This window comes from Mustela lutreola, chromosome 2 (assembly GCF_030435805.1).
Source record: "Mustela lutreola isolate mMusLut2 chromosome 2, mMusLut2.pri, whole genome shotgun sequence".
Lineage (NCBI taxonomy): Eukaryota > Metazoa > Chordata > Mammalia > Carnivora > Mustelidae > Mustela > Mustela lutreola.
In genome coordinates, this window is record NC_081291.1 from 118,983,614 (window position 1) to 119,004,782 (window position 21,169).

General features: G+C 33.6%; 1 protein-coding gene across 3 annotated transcripts in view; it reads right to left on the minus strand.

Moving 5' to 3' along the window:
* Window positions 1–21,169, minus strand: part of ATP11B (ATPase phospholipid transporting 11B (putative)) — a 122,674-nt gene that overhangs the window by 83,945 nt on the left and 17,560 nt on the right. For all 3 annotated transcript variants that reach the window (XM_059163376.1, XM_059163377.1, XM_059163378.1), the window contains exons 2-7: window positions 13,288–13,404; window positions 8,878–8,967; window positions 7,139–7,219; window positions 2,203–2,310; window positions 1,884–2,012; window positions 1,150–1,253 (exon numbers count right to left, since the gene is read on the minus strand). In XM_059163376.1, the coding sequence (XP_059019359.1) occupies window positions 1,150–1,253; window positions 1,884–2,012; window positions 2,203–2,310; window positions 7,139–7,219; window positions 8,878–8,967; window positions 13,288–13,404 (629 nt within the window). The remainder of the gene's footprint in view (window positions 1–1,149; window positions 1,254–1,883; window positions 2,013–2,202; window positions 2,311–7,138; window positions 7,220–8,877; window positions 8,968–13,287; window positions 13,405–21,169) is intronic.

Sequence of the window (21,169 nt, forward strand, 5' to 3'; positions counted from 1 at the left end):
CTTAACCCACTGAGTCAGCCAGGTGCCTCTGTATTCATTTTCTTTAAATACCCAGGAGTGGAATTACTAGATCATACAGTATTTCTATTTTTTAATTTTTTGAAGAATTTCCATACTGTTTTCCACAGTGGTTGCACCAATTTATATTCCTACCAACAGTGCATGAGGGATTCTCTTTCTCTTTATATCCTTGCCAACACCTGTTATGTCTTGCCTTTTTGATACCAGCCATTCTCCCTGATGAGAGGTGATACCTCACTGGGGTTTTGATCTGCATTTCACTCATGATTGGTGATGCTGAGCATTTTTTCATGGGCCTGTTTCCATCTGTATGTCTTCTTTGGAAAAATGCCTACTCAGGTCCTCTACCCATTTTATTTATTTATTTATTTTAAAAAAGACTTATTTATTTGAGAGACAGAATGTGTTTGAAATGGAGGGAGGGGTAGTGGGAGGAGAAGGAGAATCTCAGGCCCTCCCACCCCTTAAGTCCCCTCCACCCCACCCCTAGGGGGTAGGGGGAGGTAAGCAGGGATGAAGCTCAATCCCACAACCCATGAAATTAGGACCTAAACTGAAATCAGGAGTCAGATGCTAAACCAATGGAGTCAACCAGGAACCCCTCTTCTACCTGTTTTTTAATTGAATTCTTTTTTTTTTTTTGGTGTTGAAATGAATTAAGTTCTTTATATATTTGGATATTAACCACTTATTAGGTATATCATTTGCAAATACCTTCTCCCATTCACTAGCCTCCCTTTTAGTTTTGTAGATGGTTTTCTTTGTTGTGCAAAAGTTCTTTATTTTGGTGTAGTCCCAACAGTTTATTTTTGCTTTTGTTTCCCTTGCCTGGGGAGAAATATCTTGAAATATGCTGACAGAAGTAATGTCCAGGAGATTACCGATTATGTTTTCTTTTAGGAGTGTTATGGTTTCAGGTCTCACATTTAGGTCTTTAATCCATTTTGAGTTTATTTTGTGTGTGTGGTGTAAGGATGGTCCCTTTCTAAACTTATACTTTGCTAATAACAATAAAAATTAGTCCAATGTTTGTATAATCTGTCAAAGGTCATAGATTAATTATAATCCAACAATTCTACTTCTGCAGCTCGGTCTTTTCTTGGGAAATAATCTACTACTATACCGTACCTGTATAAGTCTGCTTCTGGTTGCTGACATTCTATCACAGCTATGAGTGTGTCCAAACTGGCAACTGTTTGTAATACTGCTGTTTCTGGAACTGCCACATGTGTCTGGGAAAGTAAAAAATAAATAAATAAATAAATAAATAAATAAAAGATTACATTACAGTTTCAGGATCCAAATGGGACCTTATCATCTATTTCAAATCTCTTTTTGGATGAAATCATAGTATACTGTAGTTGAGATCACTTAGCTAGACAACAGAGAGGAGAAAGATTACAAAATAACGAATACGAATGGAGCTACTATGATTACTAGTCTAGACAGGCCATTTGCATATAAAAAAATTAAGTCTGTATTAACAGTCACTATTTGCTCAAAGTTTATTATAAAGCAGTTTAATGGGAAAAAATGCGACTTTTCACTTTCATATGTGAAAGCTGAGAACAATTTAAAGGTGTCTCTTATCTAAAAAAGCAGCAAAATATTAAAGGATTACATTTTTCTTAAAATCACTTTCCATTTTTCTTTAACTTGATTAAACTACATGAGGTTACCCTTGAAATAAATATGTAAGGTTATTTCTTTTAAAAAACTTCTAAGTTTTAAAAGCTTCAGTGGTTTAAAAAATTTCTTCCTTAACAAGCCAAACAAAGGAAAATATCACTATAACCCAAAACTGTTCTGTTCACCCAGAGCAACACTTATACATATTCAAGCACAAACACACATGTACAAACCTTCAGGTTAGTTTCGCCATCCAAACTAGCAGTTGTAATGTGACAAGAACCATCAAGTCGATCTGAGGATAGAAGCACCAAATCTGCAGGAAAAATTTCATCTTTGGCTATTCGAACAATATCACCCACCTATAAGGAATTATAGGAGAAAAGTAAATATACAGATTTTATGAGGCAGAGACTTATTTTGATAGAGTTTTAAACAGGTGGCCTATCAGAATATTTTAATATAGGAAAGTAGGCTTTTAACTAAAGTATGATCAGATTAGAATTTGTGCTACCAAAATATAGTTATTTCCATTATTTACTAAATGCATACCCGAATGTTTTTTGATCTAGTTTTTACAAGGCCACCACTTCGAACGACATAAACAGGAGCTCCATTTACTTCATTATCTGAGTTATGTCGTAACCAATCTTCATATCCCTATAAATACCAAAAGAACAACAAAAAAAAATACCATTTTTAATGTAATTAGAAGATACTTTTATTGCATGAGAAAAAGAAACATAAACACTTTTCTCAAAAACATTTATTTAAAAAAAAAACAAAAAACATTTATTTCATTTATTAGAATTACATTAGACTAGTTTGATGCACGTAACTCATTGTATTTGACATTCATTCCTACTAGGAACACTCTTCTCTTGGTGTCATTACACATGTTCCTGGTTTTCATAGTACCTTTCTAGTTACTCTTCAATTTCCTTACAGGAGACTCCTTGCATGTTACCTTTATGGGCCCCTTTTACACCCTTCACTTTCTCACTATAAGATTTCTTTTATCCCCATGTCTTCAAAAAATCCCAAAATTTATCTCTAGCCTATATCTCTCTTTTGGACTGTAAACTTCAATATCCAACTGCATTCTTGATGCGTCACTAAACATTTCAAAACTAAACTGACGAGGTTATCTCTCCAAATCTATTGCACTTCCAATGTTTCCCATCTTGACAAATGACATCAACATCTACTGAATTGCACTTAGCAGGAATCTAGGAAATCATTCTTGATTCTTACCTTTTCCTACACCTACTTAATCTGTAAGTCCTATTGCTTCTATGTAAAAATGATGTTATACTCATAAAAATAAATTCACAGAACATTACTACAACAACAGTAAAAGAAAAAAATGAATAGATTTTGAAACTGAGGTTGAGTTCTTTCACTTTCGTAACCAATAGGCAAACAGAATTAATTATATGTATTTCAAAAAAATATGATAGGCTACATGTGTCATCATTAAAAAGGGGCACAGACATAAGCATTTCAGAAAGGAACCTTTGATTAAATGTTTAAGGAGTGGTAATTTTTTTAAAGTGGAAAAGACTTTTCTGTTATTTTATTTTATTTATTTATTTTCAAAGGTTTTACTTTTGTATTTGACAGATAGGGAGAGAAACAGCACAAGCAAAGGCAGGGGCAGAGGGAGAGGGAGAAGCAGGCTCTTTGTTCAGTGGGAAGCCTGCTGCAGGGCTTGGTTCTAGGACTAAGGGATCATAACCTGAGCCCAAGGCAGACACTTAGTCGACTGAGCCACCCAGGTGCCTCTTCTCATGCTATTTTAGAGGAAATTCAGTAACTCAGGGGTGCAACAGAAGTACAGATAATGGAATGATATTCAAGAGATAGAATTAAGTGATAAAAATGAGGTACAGAATGTATTGTGTTCTATGCTATCATATATGAAAAAAAAATGCCTATGTGAATATTCTGCATAGATATCAGGACTAATGTACAAATATATCAGGAGAGGAAAACAGGGGACTGGGAGGGGAGGTTAGGAATATAAAAAACTTACTGTATACTATTTTGTACTATTTCTGTTTTTGAAAAATATGTGAATCTATTACCTAAAAATGTAACATTATAAAATATAAAGCAAATATTAAGGATTGCTTCGAAGGTCTCCTCCCCACCCCGCCCCGGGAGAAATCTTTTGGGAAAGCATTCTTTTCTGGGGGAAGGGGGAAGCATTCTTAAGATACTTAAATTACACTGACCTCATTTAAGATTTGATATGTCAATTTTAGAGAAATTTAACTGAGAGTCAAAACATCTTTTCTGAAACTGTCAAAAAGTACAATTCCTTTTATAGTCAGATAACATTAACAGCTGAACAATGATAACATTATCTTTTAAAACACAAATTCTAATCCACCTTATATGTTACTGCCCGATTAATGTTTCCAAAACATTGTTTTAAAATTCACTATCTTGGGGCGCCTTGGGTGGCTCAGTGGGTTAAAGCCTCTGCCTTCGGCTCAGGTCATGATCCCAGGGTCCTGGGACTGAGCCCCACATCGGGCTCTCTGCTCAGCAGAGAGCCTGCTTCCCCCACCCTCTCTCTACCTGCCTCTCTGCCTACTTGTGATCTCTCTGTCAAATAAACAAATAAAATCTTTAAAAAAATAAAATAAAATTCACTGTCTTGTTCAAAACCCCCTCAGTAACTCTCAATGCTATAGCAAAGAATCTTCCAACCTCTTTAATTTAGTATCAACCTGCATTTCTGTATTATCTTTTAATACTTCCCTCTACAGGGTCAAACATTTAGTCAGATATGTCATTGCCCAAAACAGGTCTTGGCTTTTCCTGCATTAAGCCTTTGCCTAAGTTGTTTTTTTCTTTTTTTTTTTCTTTTTTTTTTTTAAGATTTTATTTATTAATTTGACAGAGAGAAATCACAAGTAGACAGAGAGGCAGCCAGAGAGAGAGAGAGAGGGAAGCAGGCTCCCTGCTGAGCAGAGAGCCCGATGCGGGACTCGATCCCAGGACTCTGAGATCATGACCTGAGCCGAAGGCAGCGGCTTAACCCACTGAGCCACCCAGGCACCCTTAAGTTGTTTTTTTCTATCTCACCTTCTTCACCAACTGTCATTTTACCAATACTCCAAGTTTCATTTCTATTATTTATTCCATAAAACCTTCCTGATTATCAGATGAAGTGTTCCATTCTTTCTCTGAATACCTACAGCTCACTGTCTCTTACTAGTACCTTATTAAACTGTAATTACTATTGTATTTGGTCTTACCTTCCCTACTTCATAGGTTTTAAGTTCACAGAAGGCAAAGACTTTGATACTTTAGAGCACTATAGTCTTGCATTATACAACCAGAGAGAAGACTTAATATGTAAGTATGACTGGAAGTTAAAAAACAACTTCATATTAAAGTATAAATAACTAATAAAGCTTTTTCTATTTTGATAAGAGTGCAAAGGCAGACTAAAAGGAGAGAAGACAAAGAGGGAAGACTGGAACATGGCAACTTTCACTTTGTAATTTTTCTAAAATTTGTTCCCCTAATCTATAGTGATGGATATATAAACCTGAACAGTACACACTCTGGTTAAGTTTATTGAATGAATAAAACTTAGGAATAGTTACTGCACAAGAGAAAATTCTTGAGTTCTGAAATCATTTCTGAAAAAGGGAGAAAAAAAAATCCTTATATATCAAATTTTCTCTTTGAAAATTATGACTTTTCATATTTCTTCTTTTGCTTTAGTTGTCAAAATGCTCTCAAGTAAATTTAGTATTCATCTGCAATAACCATACTAACACAGGTTTGAGGTATAATCTTTCTACTTCCAATCTTTAGTTTTTACATGTTTTACTTAACTCTTTTTAGAGGAAGACAGATTGCTAATTGTTATTATCCTATTTACTTTCTCATTTTGCAGATATAGACTCACCACAATTTCTCAACTCAGTTAATGGCATCACTTTTCAATTAAATCCAGTGTATATTTGGCCAAATATATTGGGAAATCAGGGCAAGAAGTTTCACAACATTTTACATTGAATTTACATTCAAAAGGTTTATTCATTCATTTATTTATCTATCAAACAAATGTTTATTATTGTAGGCCCAATTTGTACATGACTTTGTTTTGGTCACTGAAAATAATCTGGTATATAAAACAAATGTTTAGCTCCTAGAGCTAAACATTCAAATGAAGGTAAGAGATAAATAAACATTTATTCAACAGAACAATAGGTAGTGACAAACATACCAAGAAAAAAGACCAGATCAGGAAATGATAGAGTGACATGGTGGTCAGGAAAAGCCCAAGATATCCATGTGGAAATGTTGCACAAATATCTGTATATGTGTGTCTGGAGTTCAGGGAATAGTTTTAGGATACATATTGATTTGAGAACCACCAACATATAAATGGTACTATAACCCACTAGACTAAATGAAATCACCTAAGAGGAAAAGTATATATAGAAAAGAGTTCCAAGGGACAAATAGGTGTTACTTTGAAGAAATAAATGACATCTACAAAACCAAGTAAATATGTAACTGTATGAAGTGATTTGGATGCTTACTGAGTTGCACAAATTCTAGCCTTCAATAAAACAGTAAAAGGAAATCAAACTTAGTGAAAGCTGTAGCATGGTATTCTGACACACCAGATTTATAATGTAACTGTTAATCCATAGGTTCCTCTTATCCTGCTATGTAAGTAATAAAGAATATACTACATCCCAGAGTTATAAAATGTTTGTCAATTTTATTTCCATGTCTAATTTAAATCTTATCCCTAAATCTTATAAAATGGAAATTCACCATATTTACAATTATGATTCAATTAACTCTTTCAGGTGGAAGGGTCATCTATTTAACTGGGCCTCTGACAAGATTTTTTGAGAAGTGATAGCTATACAGACAAGACATTTCTATGACTTTATTTTTTATTCAGCATGTGTATCTAATGATCTTACTTTTCTATATCTACATTTTAATACCAATTCAAGATTTGGCTGAAGCTATTTCCCCAAGGGTATTACTTTATATAAAAATCAGCATTACCAGGGAAAGTAGTAGAAAGTGGGAAAACACTATACAATTTTTATTCAAAGTGGTCATGTCAAAAGTACATGCTTCACTCCCAAGAAATATACCTCTTTTGAATTGTACTTCCTTTAAATATTGCCAAACCTACAAAGATGACTATAATAATTAATCTGTTTCATATATACATTGGTTTGTACATAAAATGCTTGTTTTTGGATGCTTCCTAGGTGTGTCAAGGGAACAACGTATTTTAATAATGGTAATCATTCATGAGTCCCTAGTACCTGAAAGGCAAAAGTAGCTTAACTCAGTTTAATTTTACCATATTCAATACCAAATTTGTTGCTTTCTTATGGAAATCAGTTTCACAAAAATAAATGTTAGTCTGAAGTGGAAATATTTATCAACTTCTAAATGACTTGGGGGAAAACAGAAAGTATTGTCATACCTGCTTAATGGCAGTTACTGTTATCACAAAGAATAATGGAAGTCCACTGGTAATTGGACTGGTAGGTGTATCAATCATAAGCTAGATTTATAACAACAACAAAAAAGAATGCAGAATATTAATATTTTTATATTGTATACATCACACTATTAACATCTAAAATCTCATACTTATTGGGAACTCTGAAAACACTACAGGAAGTATGTATCATGATCCAGAGGTAAAAAACAGGAGAGAGATCATGCATAGAGTTTATTTCACAGTTTCACTGTGTTCATTTTGTTAGTTATTATATGAAGTTAGTAGAATCTATTGCATATCCACAAATATTGCTAGAGTAGACTCAGTCACTTCTGCCTTTTTAACACAGAGTACTTAAGGTCTTCCTCCTTAGTATTTGCTTATAAGCAGAGCTACAGCTGCTCAGAATCTCATTTTACATTTCTTTGCCCATCCTGGTAAATGCTGAAAAGTCTGTCAGCAATTTTTATGCTGAAATTTAGAATAAATTCACCACTTATGAAGAGAGAACAAGGAATGGGACTAGGAAAAGGATTTTTTCTACAGTGATTTTGTTATATCTACAGAGCCAGAGGGGTAGAGCTCAGAAAATGATGCCGTAATTACGATCTAAATCATACAACTGAGGTTTCAATAAATTGCTGTAGAAGTAATTTTTGCAGTAATTATGTTTGGTTAGTTAAAAAAATGGATTTAATGGTTTATTAATGTTGCTTTACCCTGAATAGGCCAGTTAAATTTGTTCTATTCCAGAGATAAGCTGAATTCCTGAACTTAGCTAGTAATTTCAAAAATGCATGTGTTAGTGGACATGGTTAACATAAATTCTCACTTTTCAAAACAAAAACAAAAACAAAAACAAAAACCAAGTTGATGTTCTATTGACAGAAAATCAGAAATCCCTTCTCTGTTCATGAAAGAAAGCAATTTTTTTAAAAAGTGAATGTTTCCTCAAGCTTTAAAGTAATCACTTGACAAGTTTTTTTTCTCCTGAAATTCCAGGTTCTATGAAAGAAAAGTTCAGTTTATACAAAAATTCAATGCTACATTGAAACAAATTGCTAATGTGTCATCAGAAAAGAATAACCCTTTTAAAAGAAAATGGCAATCACTCTTTTAAAATCTTGACTTATATTCAAGTTTGATAAGCTGTTCTCTTGACACTTTGATATTAGAGAAAAAAAAGGAACAATGTGAAAATTAAGAAATTGTAAAAGAGTTTATAATGCATACAGATTTAAGAAAATGGTCCCAGGATTAAAAATCTATACTCGTGGGGGTTCTTAAAAATTTAAATTAAAAAAAACTTAAAAGTATAATTTAAACTGAAAACAAAGGAAGAGCCAAAGAAAGATTTTCATGGCCAAAGATGGTTCCATAGGCAGAAATGTGCCAAAAACACGTGCTGTATATTAAAAGCCAAAATATTTTTGTTCTGAGTCAGAGCAACTGAAATGTAAAATTGGTTTTGATTATGGGTATCAACACCACAGCATATTAATGATGAAACAAAATAAAATTAATCTTAAAATTCATAGGCTATTTTTTAGAAATCTGCATGTGATTTAAATCACAATATTCACTGATTATAAAGGGGAAACTGTGCAGGAAAAAAAAAGTCCCATAGTCAAATGATTTAGAATGCAATGTAACTTTCCCCTGAAGACAAAATTTTAGAAATCATTCTATAAACTTAATCTATTGAGAGATAAGCTTACCTGAACCAAAAATATAATAAGAAAATAAAAGTTTGCCACTCTTCTGAATTGTTCAAATAAATTTTTTGGAACAAAATTCCACACAGTATACTAAAAAAAAAGAGAGAGATGGATAAATTAATATTTAAAATAACATACACTATATCCATGTAATAATAAGCAAAATGAAATCAGATTTACTAAGTCCTTAGACAAATTACGTAAATCTTGATGCTACAAAAACTACCTGGCTTTTAAGAGTTTCAGAACTTTTATTCTATACTTTTTTCTTTCTTATACTATTTATTGCTAATTTTAGTGTAATTTAAACAGATGAGATAAACTGGAACCTACCAATTTTGCTATCAAATTCTTGATTTTTTAGAAGTTGTAGATGACAGATCTAAAACAACATTTAATAATTTATTTTGGATTCTGGTTACACAAAACTGAACTAATGTTAAAAATAAATAAGAGCTGATAATAACGCTCATACTAGATACAATTTATTTCCTATTTTTAATAGCTCAGTGTCAGAAATAAAGGAAATGGTATAATTGATTATCTTTTGTTAGGTACTGAATATGGAAAAATAACTTAGAATATGAAAAAGATTAAAAAATACTTTACATAAATGGTCACTGGTATAACCACCAAGAAAATCTCATAAAGGCATGAAAATCTGTCACAATGTCAATTTTTAAAGTAGACAGTCAAATGACCCTGGACTAATCTCTCTGTACCCCACTTTGTGCCTCTATAAAATGAGGACAATAATAACATAGTGTATACGGTTGTTAAGATTTACATAGCTAATATATTTATGAAGCACTTAGGACAGAAACTGGCTCATATTAAATATTAAATTAATAATAAATATTAATTAAATTAATATTAAATATTAATTAATATTAAAGATTAATCATATCATATACATAATAGCTATGTATCTGTTATTAGATTACTAATCAGCATACAAGCCTAGAATGTTATATTATAGGGGTAGGGTAAAATAGTACAAATTCTACTCCTGTCACTAACTGCTTACAACACAATTTCACATGAAACAGGAAAATACTTTGTAGCACTGTTACTTTATCTACATACATTCTCTCAACAGAATGTAAGATCCTTGAGGCTAGGGACATGATTTTATTTACTGCTCTATCTCCAGCACTTAGCACTACTACTCAGCACATAGCTGAAGATCAAAACTTGAGCAGAACAGAATATATACATAATAGGTTCATACATACATAAAGCTGAAATGCATTTTTTTTAGATAACTATTCTATCTCAAGGCAATGAACCCTTAATGGTTATTGACCATTTCAAGATTTGTAAGAGGCAGTTTACCTAATTTTCTCTGGTGCAATGTAAGATGATTCTAATTTCAAATTATCTTATTTAAACAATTCAATTCTTCATCAGTTGTTTGAGACCTCAAATGCCCTTTCCCATATGAACAATTTTATAAATAGGGTTAAGTCCCCAAAAGAGCCCACAAAAGCCTGTTTGACCCAAAGTTATACAAGCAGTACAATACCTAACAACATTTCTCTCAGGTGAAATTACATTTTCAGTTCTAATCTGAAATATCTGAAATATATTTTCCTGTGGTAGTGGTACCACCAGTGGCTCCAGAATCTGGGAGTGGGGATTATGTTCAGGGCTCTGGTGAAGAGATGTAGATGGTTTCTATTCACTGCTCAATGTGTAAAAATGAGATGGTAACTTTGGGTCATATCATCTCCAGCTGATCTTAATTGGAGTAAAGAGACAGTTGACCCTACAGGGGTCATAGTATTCCAGGCAACTCCCTTAGTCACCAAATCAAATATATAAAACTTCATAGGAATCAAGTTGGCAATGTCCTAAGTTTACATCAATCTATTTAAATCATAACAATGACACTATATTTTGTCTTCCAGAATCTCAAAAAGAACAATTACATAAATTGGAATTAGGGTAATTTGTTTCAGGGTATTTTCTTTGGCTATTTCAATAACACATGGAAAAACTCAGAATAAATAAAAATTTCTAAAATACAAATATATTAACAGACTGAACAAGTCTAAATTCTGTGTTTATCCTATCATATGTAAAGGAGGAACTACAGAATAAATATTAAACAATATAAAAATATTCTAAGAAAAATAGTGATTTATTATGCTTTAGAATTATTTTAGTTATTATGTAATAATGGTCAATAAAAATAAATTAGAAGTATAACTTCTTTAGAGCTATGTATATGAATATACAATTGACATTTTTTCCTCAAATTCTGACATCAGTAAGAAAACCAAAACATAGTTATGAAATCAAATCTTTTGCAAAGAAGTTGAAATTTAAGATAAGGTAGTTACTATGGTAAATTAAACAGAGATATCAGGTACCTACAATGTGCAAGACCCTTGCACTATGGGAGGAACTAAGAGGTTTTAATATTAGAGGAAATTAAGAACAAAATATCAATAGCTATATTCAAAGATAAAGTAAGTGAAGGAATAGATAAAGAATTAAAATGAAAAGCAGTCAGTGAGAAAGAAAAATTTAATGACAAAGTTCATATTTGACATGGGCTTTAAGAGGGGAATATTCAATAGGCTGAAAATGGTGGGCAATTAGAGGAAGACCATTTCAGGAAAAAAAGACAGCATGAACATAGACAGAGAGAAGGAAAGTTCATCATGACTGTGGGATAGATAATAATACAGTGTGGAAGAGTTTAAGGAAATACTAAGGGAGTATAGTTTGTAGAGGGAATTTAGAAAAAGTCAGCCTCAATATGGTCAGGAAAAAAATGGACACTGTCTAAATAAGTACCCACATTTCTGAATCTGTGGTCAAAAACGTGAATTTTACATTTCCATAAAAACATGAAATCTACAATCTCTGCAGAAACATAAAATCTACATTTAAAAAAACGTGGTTATCAACACATCATAGCAAAGGCATAGTTGTTAGTTCAACACGTTTTTATGGAATAGCAGGTAATCTGGTTTGCAGGAAGTATGAGAAAAGAGTAGTGGAATAATAAAAGAGTAATGAGAGACAGAGTCCTCAAATGCTGAAAAAAAAAGCAGTGTTTATTTAAATATCTATATTTTTGAAACTGTGGTCAAAAACAATAAACCTAATACTTCTGCATACGAATACAATCCTATAAAGATACTTAATCCCAAAAGTTTTCCAGGACACTCAGTTTTCAATACTCTCAGAAGACTAAAGGATCCTCTAACTCCTAGTAGATAAGAATTACAAAAACTAGATTTTAAAAATGGATTCTGGAAAGTATCCAAAATATGGATAGAAACTGGAAGAGAGTTTAATTTTTTAAAAAATGTAAATGGAGGGAATATAAATTATGAACTATGGCTTCTTACCCTGTAGACACTATGTAACTCTCACACCTAGGGCAGCAATAAGTAGGGGAAAACTTATCACAAAACTCTTATCACAAAACATGACAGAGATTTGAGTTCAGGGCTGGAAAAGTAGATGGAAATTTAAGGGGAAAGTATTGGTAGTGAAAGAACCATGCAAGGAAAATGACCCAAATTCAGAATGTAAACCATCCAAACTTAGGCTGACAGCTAAACTCTGCACCAAAAAGGAAGCCTGCTTCCCTCTCTCTCTCTGCCTGCCTCTCCTCCGTCTACTTGTGATTTCTGTCTGTCAAATAAATAAAATCTTAAAAAAAAAAAAAAAAGATATCTTAAAACTATCATAGAAAGGGGCGCCTGGGTGGCTCAGTCAATTAAGCATCTGCCTTCAGCTCATGTCATGATCTGAGGGTCCTGGGACGGAGCTCTGCATCAGGGTCTCTGCTCAGAGGAGAGTCTGCTTCTCCCTCTCACTCTGTGACCTCTCTCACTTTCACTCTCTTTCAAATAAAATCTTTTTTAAAAAGCCATAGAAAAAAATAAAATGAGGAAGAATATGTGAGTGAAGCAGTACCTTGGTACTATAAAATATTTACAGAAGAGTGGTAAAATTGGAAGAAGTCAGGTTTTAAAGTCACACAGAACTGAGTTCAAACTCCAATCTTGTCACTTGTGTGCAACCCTGTAAATTATTTCCCAACACTTTAATTGAAGAAACAAATATAAAATGAGCATAATGCTTTGCAAAAGCGACCTCAGAGCTATAAAAGAATTAAATGATATGAGATGCACATAACATAGTGCCTGGCACACAGTACAAATATTAATTCCTCAGTTTAACTGCAACTAAGGGTAATTTTGGTTACCTGGTATTAACAGCTGGCAACTCCTTTTACTTTACAGTTCACAATTTTGGTTAAGATAAATTTGCCAAAACCATTTCCTCGATTTTTTTTAAGGATATAAATGTATACTAGAACGCATAAATCACTTTTCAGAACAAAACTGAACATATCTATAGTTTTAATATTGTGTTAATGCTTACCTTAGATGAAATGATCCGGTTATCTATAAATTTCTGAGGTGTGTAAAGGCCATTCTGGGGAAACCTGTTGGCTATGTAAATAGTTCTTGTGTCACTTTGATGTGGTGGGTCAAAACCCTAAGACCAAGCAAAAGAAAAATAATGATCAACAAGTTTAGGTGTTATGATTTTTACTGTTGGTTTAACTAATCAGATTGTACCTATTATTACTAGACCTGAATTGCACATAGACTCAATCTATCTAATTATTAGCAGAGTTAAACATATATTTTTTTCTTTCCCAGCTAAACTAGTATATTATCCTCAAGTATAAATTAACTAGTTTATATATCTGGTAATGAAAAATGATCCATACTGTTAGAAATGCTTTCATAAAGGGAAAAAAAATCATAGAGAAGATTTACAGAAGCATCTGAGGATAAGACTTCTTTCCTTCCCTTTCATTCCTGTGGGTTCCTTACCTTTCTTCTTAATATGGATTCCTACTCAGAACCTACCACATCTGATGACAAAGGTTTATTATTTTATTTCTTCCACAACCAGATCAACTTGGTTTCAAAGAGCTTTGATCCCACAGGCCTCACAATGCACCAGGTAGGGTCTTGCTCAGATTCATTTCACATAATCTTCTCTTTGCATTAGTTATATAATCAAATCCCTGAAATATGAATATATAATTCTGGCCTGAAAATTAGGATACCATCTTTCAAGGTACATTTAGTAATGATCTCCAGTGTAAAAGTTTTCACTGGAACAAAAATACCAATACTTTATTCCCAGAGTATTTTACTATTTTCCTAGGTGGCAACTGAATCTTCAATACTCGTTTGGCAGATCTTGGAGATCCTTTGACAGGCTGAAAGCAACCACCAAAAGGAAACAGAACCCTTTTGGCGGGGGTTCTATCTGGCAATGATTTGAAATTTCTCAGATTTTCATTTTTTTCATGGTGGTCAAAGGCTATTTACTGCTGCTACTAAGTTACTAAAAAGTTAACTAAAGTTGGTATTCTTGACTATAAGAATCCACTTATAGATATTAAGGACTCTAATTCAGTAATCTACTAAGTAAGTGATGTGGCTGCCATTCAACACTCAGCATCCCTGTAAAATTTCCATTAAGCACATACATACACAGAAAGTAGAAATTCCCATATTACCTAGATGTATATTTTGTTTAGTACATCAGAATATCAACAGTGTTATGTATAAGTTTCAACTGCTGTTATTCTGAGTTTTAAAAAATTTATTCTGTGATCTTGGAAACAGCTAGTATAAGACTATGAAAAGTAAATGCATTTGTACACACCATAAAAAACCATGAAGTTTCATTTTATTTGTTTATTCTATTTATAGTGATGACCACATTTTGTGGATGTGAATGTGCCATTATGTGTCTGATTTCAAAATCAGTTTCTTCAAAGATAAAATGTGGCATGCATATTTATCTTCCTCATAAATTTTCCTTTAAACATTTCATAATTGTTCCCTATAATAACTTATGGGGGGAAAAGGCAGGTCTCAAAACTGGAGTTGTAACTCATTGCTCTATCTAGAATATTGCAATCATCTAAAAGATATATGCCATTTATCCATTCAACAAATATTTACTGAGTTTAAGTACCATGTTAATCTATGAAGGATTATGTGATTTGTTAATTACTCAAGCAAATCACAGTATGCTCCAACTAAATAAATAAAAAGGAATGAACAAAGAGTTTGCATGCTACTCCTATAATCTATTGCTGTATTTCTCAATGGGGGCTCACATGAAGTTGGCCAGTAAAGTTCATAAAGTCATAAGAGAGATAGACACACAGGTAACTGGAACACTGGACAGCATGAAGCATATTTATCCCACATCCACTCTGTAACCATGTAAAAATAATAGCAAGTTACATTCAATGTATGTAAGCTTTTTTTTTTTTCATGTATGTAAGCTTTAGGGATAAATTAAATTTAAAAAAATAAATTTATGGTTCTGAAAGAATATACAATTTTTTTTTTAGATAGAGAGCGAGCGAGGGTGCTCGTGCACACATGCATGTGAGGGCGCAATGTGGAGGTAGAAGGAGAAAGACTCTTAAGCAGGCTCCATGTTCTGTGTGGAACCTGATGTAGAGCTTAATCTCATGACCCTGAAATGACCTGAGCTGAAATCAAGAGTCAGATGACTGAATGAGCCACCCAGGTGCTCCAAGAATGAACAAATATTTAAGAAGATGTCAAGACAATTGAGACTGGGAACTACTGATATAGAATTTTATTTTTTGCTAAATTCCAGCAAGTTGAGAATGTATTACTATGTACGTCTAAAGTTATGAAACATAAGCAAAAGTAGGACTTCCTCAAATTACATATGTTATTTATATATCTTACTATTACAACACCTCATTCATGACTTTCCAGGAAGCAAATACTCATCCTCTTCCATTCATCTCTACTGGCTTTACCAGTAATCATATACTAAAGTTTTGAAACTCCTTAGATTTCTATAATTATTTTAAGGGAATATATTGAAATATTTAAAAAATGAAATCAATTTTAAATTAAACTGAATTTTAAATGCAGTATCATTACATTCCAAAATACCATAATTTAACATAATTCCAAAAGGAGAATGACAAGTTTTTCCTTATTCTATAATATCCACTTATACATTTTTCAGTTGTAATTAATTCACATGATCTGAATCCCTTTACAATCAATGGCATGACTGTATGTGTGGGTAGTTTTTTTTAAAAAGATTTTATTTATTTATTAATGACAGAGAGAGACACAGTGAGAGAGGGAACACAAGCAGGGGGAGTGCGAGAGGGAGAAGCAGGCTTCCTGCTGACAAGGAGCCTGATGCGGGGCTCCATCCCAGGACCCCAGGATCATGACCTGAGCTGAAGGCAGATGCTTAACCATCTGAACCACCCAGGTGCCCGAGTATTTTTTTTTTCATACAAAATAGTTACATTTTATATTTATGACTATAAATTTTGTATCTGGGATAGCTAGATATCCCTTATAGGAAAAACCTCTAACTTCGGTTCATTAACACTACCTTCTCTGCAACATATTAAGTCAGCTACAAGCAATAAAAATAAAAGAATAAAACTGTCAAAAAATAAAGAAAGTGACTTAGAGCAGGATCCATAAATGGGCTTCTGGTCTCTTAATCTCTGAAACGGTACGCAAATTTGCATAATGTGCATTTTTCTGATGAGAGTGAGCACTGGTTTCACTGGTTTTTCATGATGTAAAGAAGCTTAAAACCACTTACCTAAAGTCTTGCTTTATAATCAGTTCTCCATCTCAATATTGCAGATTTTAAAAACACCAGATAGTTTATGCTCTACTCTTTTTAAAAGGAGTCAAAACAAACATACTATCAAAATTAACTGTATAACTATACTGTTAGAGTGAAGTTCAAGTATTCCACGCTTTTCTAGCAAGCATTAACCACAATTCATGACACTGAGAAAGAAATACAGTCTGAACTTCCTAATCACTAGGAAGGCTACATGCCCGGGGTTGGCACACATTACATTTTCTGTTGTCATCTCAGACTAACCATTCACACCTTTAACTCCTAAGTGCTAGCCTGCTTTGCTCTCCTCTGATTTCATCTTGCCCTGGGCAAAGAAACTGAGATAGATTAATGCTATTCTAGTCATCCTGATTCTATTTTAATAGCATGTAGAGCTTTGGAAGCACACAAATTTAAGCTATTTAAAAATAAAAACTCCCATATTCTATAAAAGTCTGAAATTCAAAACCTCTTTTCAGTCTAAATTTGTGAGCATATGTGAAAGTCACAGGTATTAAAAAAAAAAAGTGGGTAAGATGGAAAAAATCTCAGGATGCTTTCTTGGGGAAGAACTGATAACACACAGAATTGGTTTGAAAAAAGAGACTCCTTTTGTAACCATAAACTGATGAGATCTAGGGAAACCAAACAAGTAAACAGCTTTGTAATTTTTAGAAGTTAGTCTTTGGCACACAGCAGTACTTGGAAATGAATCATAAGATTTTGCATTTTCATACCAAATATGCAAGCCTCTCCATAATCTTAAAAGCTCAAAAATTTTATGAAAAATACAAACATTACAAATAAGAGCACTAACAAGAGACTAAAACCATAGTCCTATACTTAAAATTGTTACATTTCTTTAACATAACTAAGAAGACATCATCTTTAGGGTTCACAGTGATCAAAGTAAATTTGTGCTTCTTATTCTTATGTGATTTATTTCCTCCAAAATATAAAGAAAAAAGCTTCAAAACAAATCACATACCAAAAAAAACATCAAAACTCAAAAAAACAAAAAAAAGAAGATTCAGATTCAAAACTGCAATACCCACCGTTATTAAAATAAATGAATAAAAGCTTTATTTACGTCACAGACTTTGTTACATGACAGAAAGTTATTTTTGTTGGCTGTATGCGCCAATGTACATAGGCACATGAAAATGGCCTAGCAAAAATATGATACTGGGGAAGAACAGTGTATTTTAATCTATAACTTAATTGTGAATTAAGTTTGTGAATTGTAATTCATATAATTGTGAATTTTGAATTACATAGACTTTAAATAAAAGACACCTATATGAAGGTACTATAAGAGCAAGACAATTTTACACTGTTAACAGAACAAAGGAAGGTGATAGAGAATAACTTAAAATGTCCATGACATAAATAAACACAATAATTAGGGCGCCTGGGTGGCTCAGTGGGTTAAGCCGCTGCCTTCGGCTCAGGTCATGATCTCAGAGTCCTGGGATCGAGTCCCGCATCGGGCTCTCTGCTTAGCGGAGAGCCTGCTTCCCTCTCTCTCTCTCTGCCTGCCTCTCCATCTACTTGTGATTTCTCTCTGTCAAATAAATAAATAAAATCTTTAAAAAAATAATAAAAATAAAAAAAATAAACACAATAATTATGCATTTTTGTTTCAAGTTACATAATTTGCATTTTAGGACTTAAGGTTGATTGCCATCTATCAAACCAGTCTGGGCTTCTAGGAACTTTGGTTTACTGCAGGGTTGGGTTAGGACTGGCTTTCTAACTATATGATATAAAACACAGAGTGATCTTTGATTCTAAAATTCTTAAGTCATCTGTCAGTACTTTACTACAGGAAGGTCATCTCTGATAGCTTATGGTATTACTTCCCAAACTTGATCTCCTATTCCAACATACATCTACAGCAAAAGCCTCCTCATCCTTTAAGTTTCAGCTTAAGAGTCCTTCTCAGTGGAGCTTTACCTAACACTCCTTTTTCCCAGAAACAAAGGCAGGCATCTGTTTTTTATTATGCTCACCAAAACTTTTACACACTTTCACTATGGATTTTATTACATGGAATAGTAATTGCTTGACTGTATATCCATCTCCCCGCTCCAGACTAAAGATTCTTAAAGGCAGCAAGTACCAATTGATTATTTAATGAATATTTAGTGAAATGGGCTAAATTCTCCAGTTTCAAGGTTCTAGATTTAGTTTTTAAAAATATCTTTAACCATGACTTTTCTACCAAATTGAATTTATATTCAATGATATTTAAATGAGTGAGTCTGCAAAGTGAAATCTACCATTACTAGTAAAGAGAAGTTAATAAGAAGCTTTTCATTCTGTTGTTCCTAGATTTATCTTATTCTCATCAAAGCCATTTGTTAAAGCTTTACAGTTGTTTGGGGTTCATTTCTGGATGTCAAAGAAACCAACTTCTACTAGGGAAATGCAACCGCAATGAGTTACCACCTACATCAGAATGGCCATTATCAGAAAAAAAAACCAAAACCAAAACCAAAAAAACCCAAACCAAAACAGAAAACAATTAGTACTGGCAAGAATGTGGAGAAATCTGAATCCTTCTGCACTGTCAGCAGTAATGTAAAGAGGTACAGCCTCTGTGGAAATATGGAAACTCTTCAAAAAAAAAGTAAACACAGAATAATCATATATGATCCATCAATTTCACTTCTGGGTATATTCTCAAAAGACATGGAAGCAGAGACTTGAACAGATATGTGTATACCCATGTTCAATGCAGTATTATTCATAACAGCCAAAAGGTGAAAGCAACATAAGTGTTCATCAACAAATGAATGGATAAACCACATATGGCACAGATGCACAATGAGCTATTATTCAGCCTTAAAAAAGGAAATTCTGACAGCTGATACAACATGGATATACCTGAAAGACATTATGCTAAATAAAATAAGTCTGTCATGAAAGAAAAGTATTGTATGATTCCTCTTTTTTTTTTTTTTAAGATTTATTTATTTGAGAGAGAGAGAAAGAGTGCATATGCACGCACATGAGCAGGGTGAGGGGCAGAGGGAGAGAGAGAACCTCCTGCAGACTCCCTGGTTAGTAGGGAGCCTAAGGCAGGGCTCAATCCCACCACCCTGAGATCATGACCTGAGCTGAAACCAAGAGTCAGACACTTAACCTACTGAGCCATCCAGGGGCCGGTGTATGATGCCTCTTATACAAGAAATAGCCAAATTCAGGTTGTTAGGTGTTTAGTGAATGGGGGAATATGGAGTTTGTGTTTAAAGGTTATGGAATTTCAGTTTGGGAAGATAAAAAAGTTCAGGACATGGATGGTGGTAATGGCTGCACAACAATGTGAATGTACTTAATTAAGCTACAGAACTGCAGACTTAAAACTGGTTAACATGATAAATTGTTTATGTTATATATATATATATTAGCACAATTAAAATATCAATTAAAAATCAATTTCATCCATTTGAAATTTTCTGATGGAATAGAAGAGTCCTATTTGGTTATAATTCAACCATTATAATAATGAATGTCTTTTGTTTTTTTAGACTGATGATTTCCATGTACGGCAACAGAGACATTTATGATAAAAATAAATGTGTGAGGCTGTTTTAGTGCAGATCAAATTCAAAAATAATAGACTTAGGGTTCCTGGATGGCTCAGTGGGTTAAGACTCTGCCTTCGGCTCAGGTCATGATCTCAGAGTCCTGGGATGGAGCCCCGCATCAGGCTCTCTGCTGATGCATCAGGGAGCCTGCTTCCCCCCCTTTCTCTGCCTGCCTCTCTGCCTACTTGTGACCTCTCTCTCTCTCAAATAAACAAAATCTTAAAAAAAAAACAACCCTAAATTCGATTTTGTTATTGTTCTGCCTATCAGGTTGAACACTGATTAGACAAGAAGTGAAGCTGGTATAAATTTTCTAACTGTGGTAACCAAATTAGTTGTTGCAGCTGTACAAAGAAATTTTTTTTTTTTTTTTTTTTGGTACATGCATGAGAGAGTGAGTGAGCACACACACATGCGAGCAAGGGGAGGGGCACAGAGAGAGAGAAATTCTTAAGCAGGTTCCATGCTAACATGGAGCCTGACGTGAGGCTCCATCTCAATCCCTGAGATCACGACCTGAGCCAAGATCAAGAGTCTGATATTTAACCAATTAAGCCACCCAGACGCCCCTAAAAAGAAATTTTTACTCAGGTTTCTCAAATACTTCTGAGCCTTCTCCTTCTCCCTTCACAATCATACGCAGCAGTGCAATGAAGATGGTTTATAGGTCCTCCTTAGAATATCAGAAGCAGGGCGCCTGGGTGGCTCAGTAGGTTAAGCCGCTGCCTTTGGCTCAGGTCATGATCTCAGGGTCCTGGGATCGAGTCCCACATCGGGCTCTCTGCTCAGCACGGAGCCTGCTTCCCTCTCTCTCTCTCTGCCTCTCTGCCTGCTTGTGATCTCTGTCTGTCAAATAAATAAATAAAATCTTTAAAAAAAAAAAAAGAATATCAGAAGCAATGAGTTATAACTGAGATAGGCTGGAGATATATTGTCAATCAAAAAGCAGATCCTTTACACAGTATATCCAAAGTCTAATATTTAAAAATATC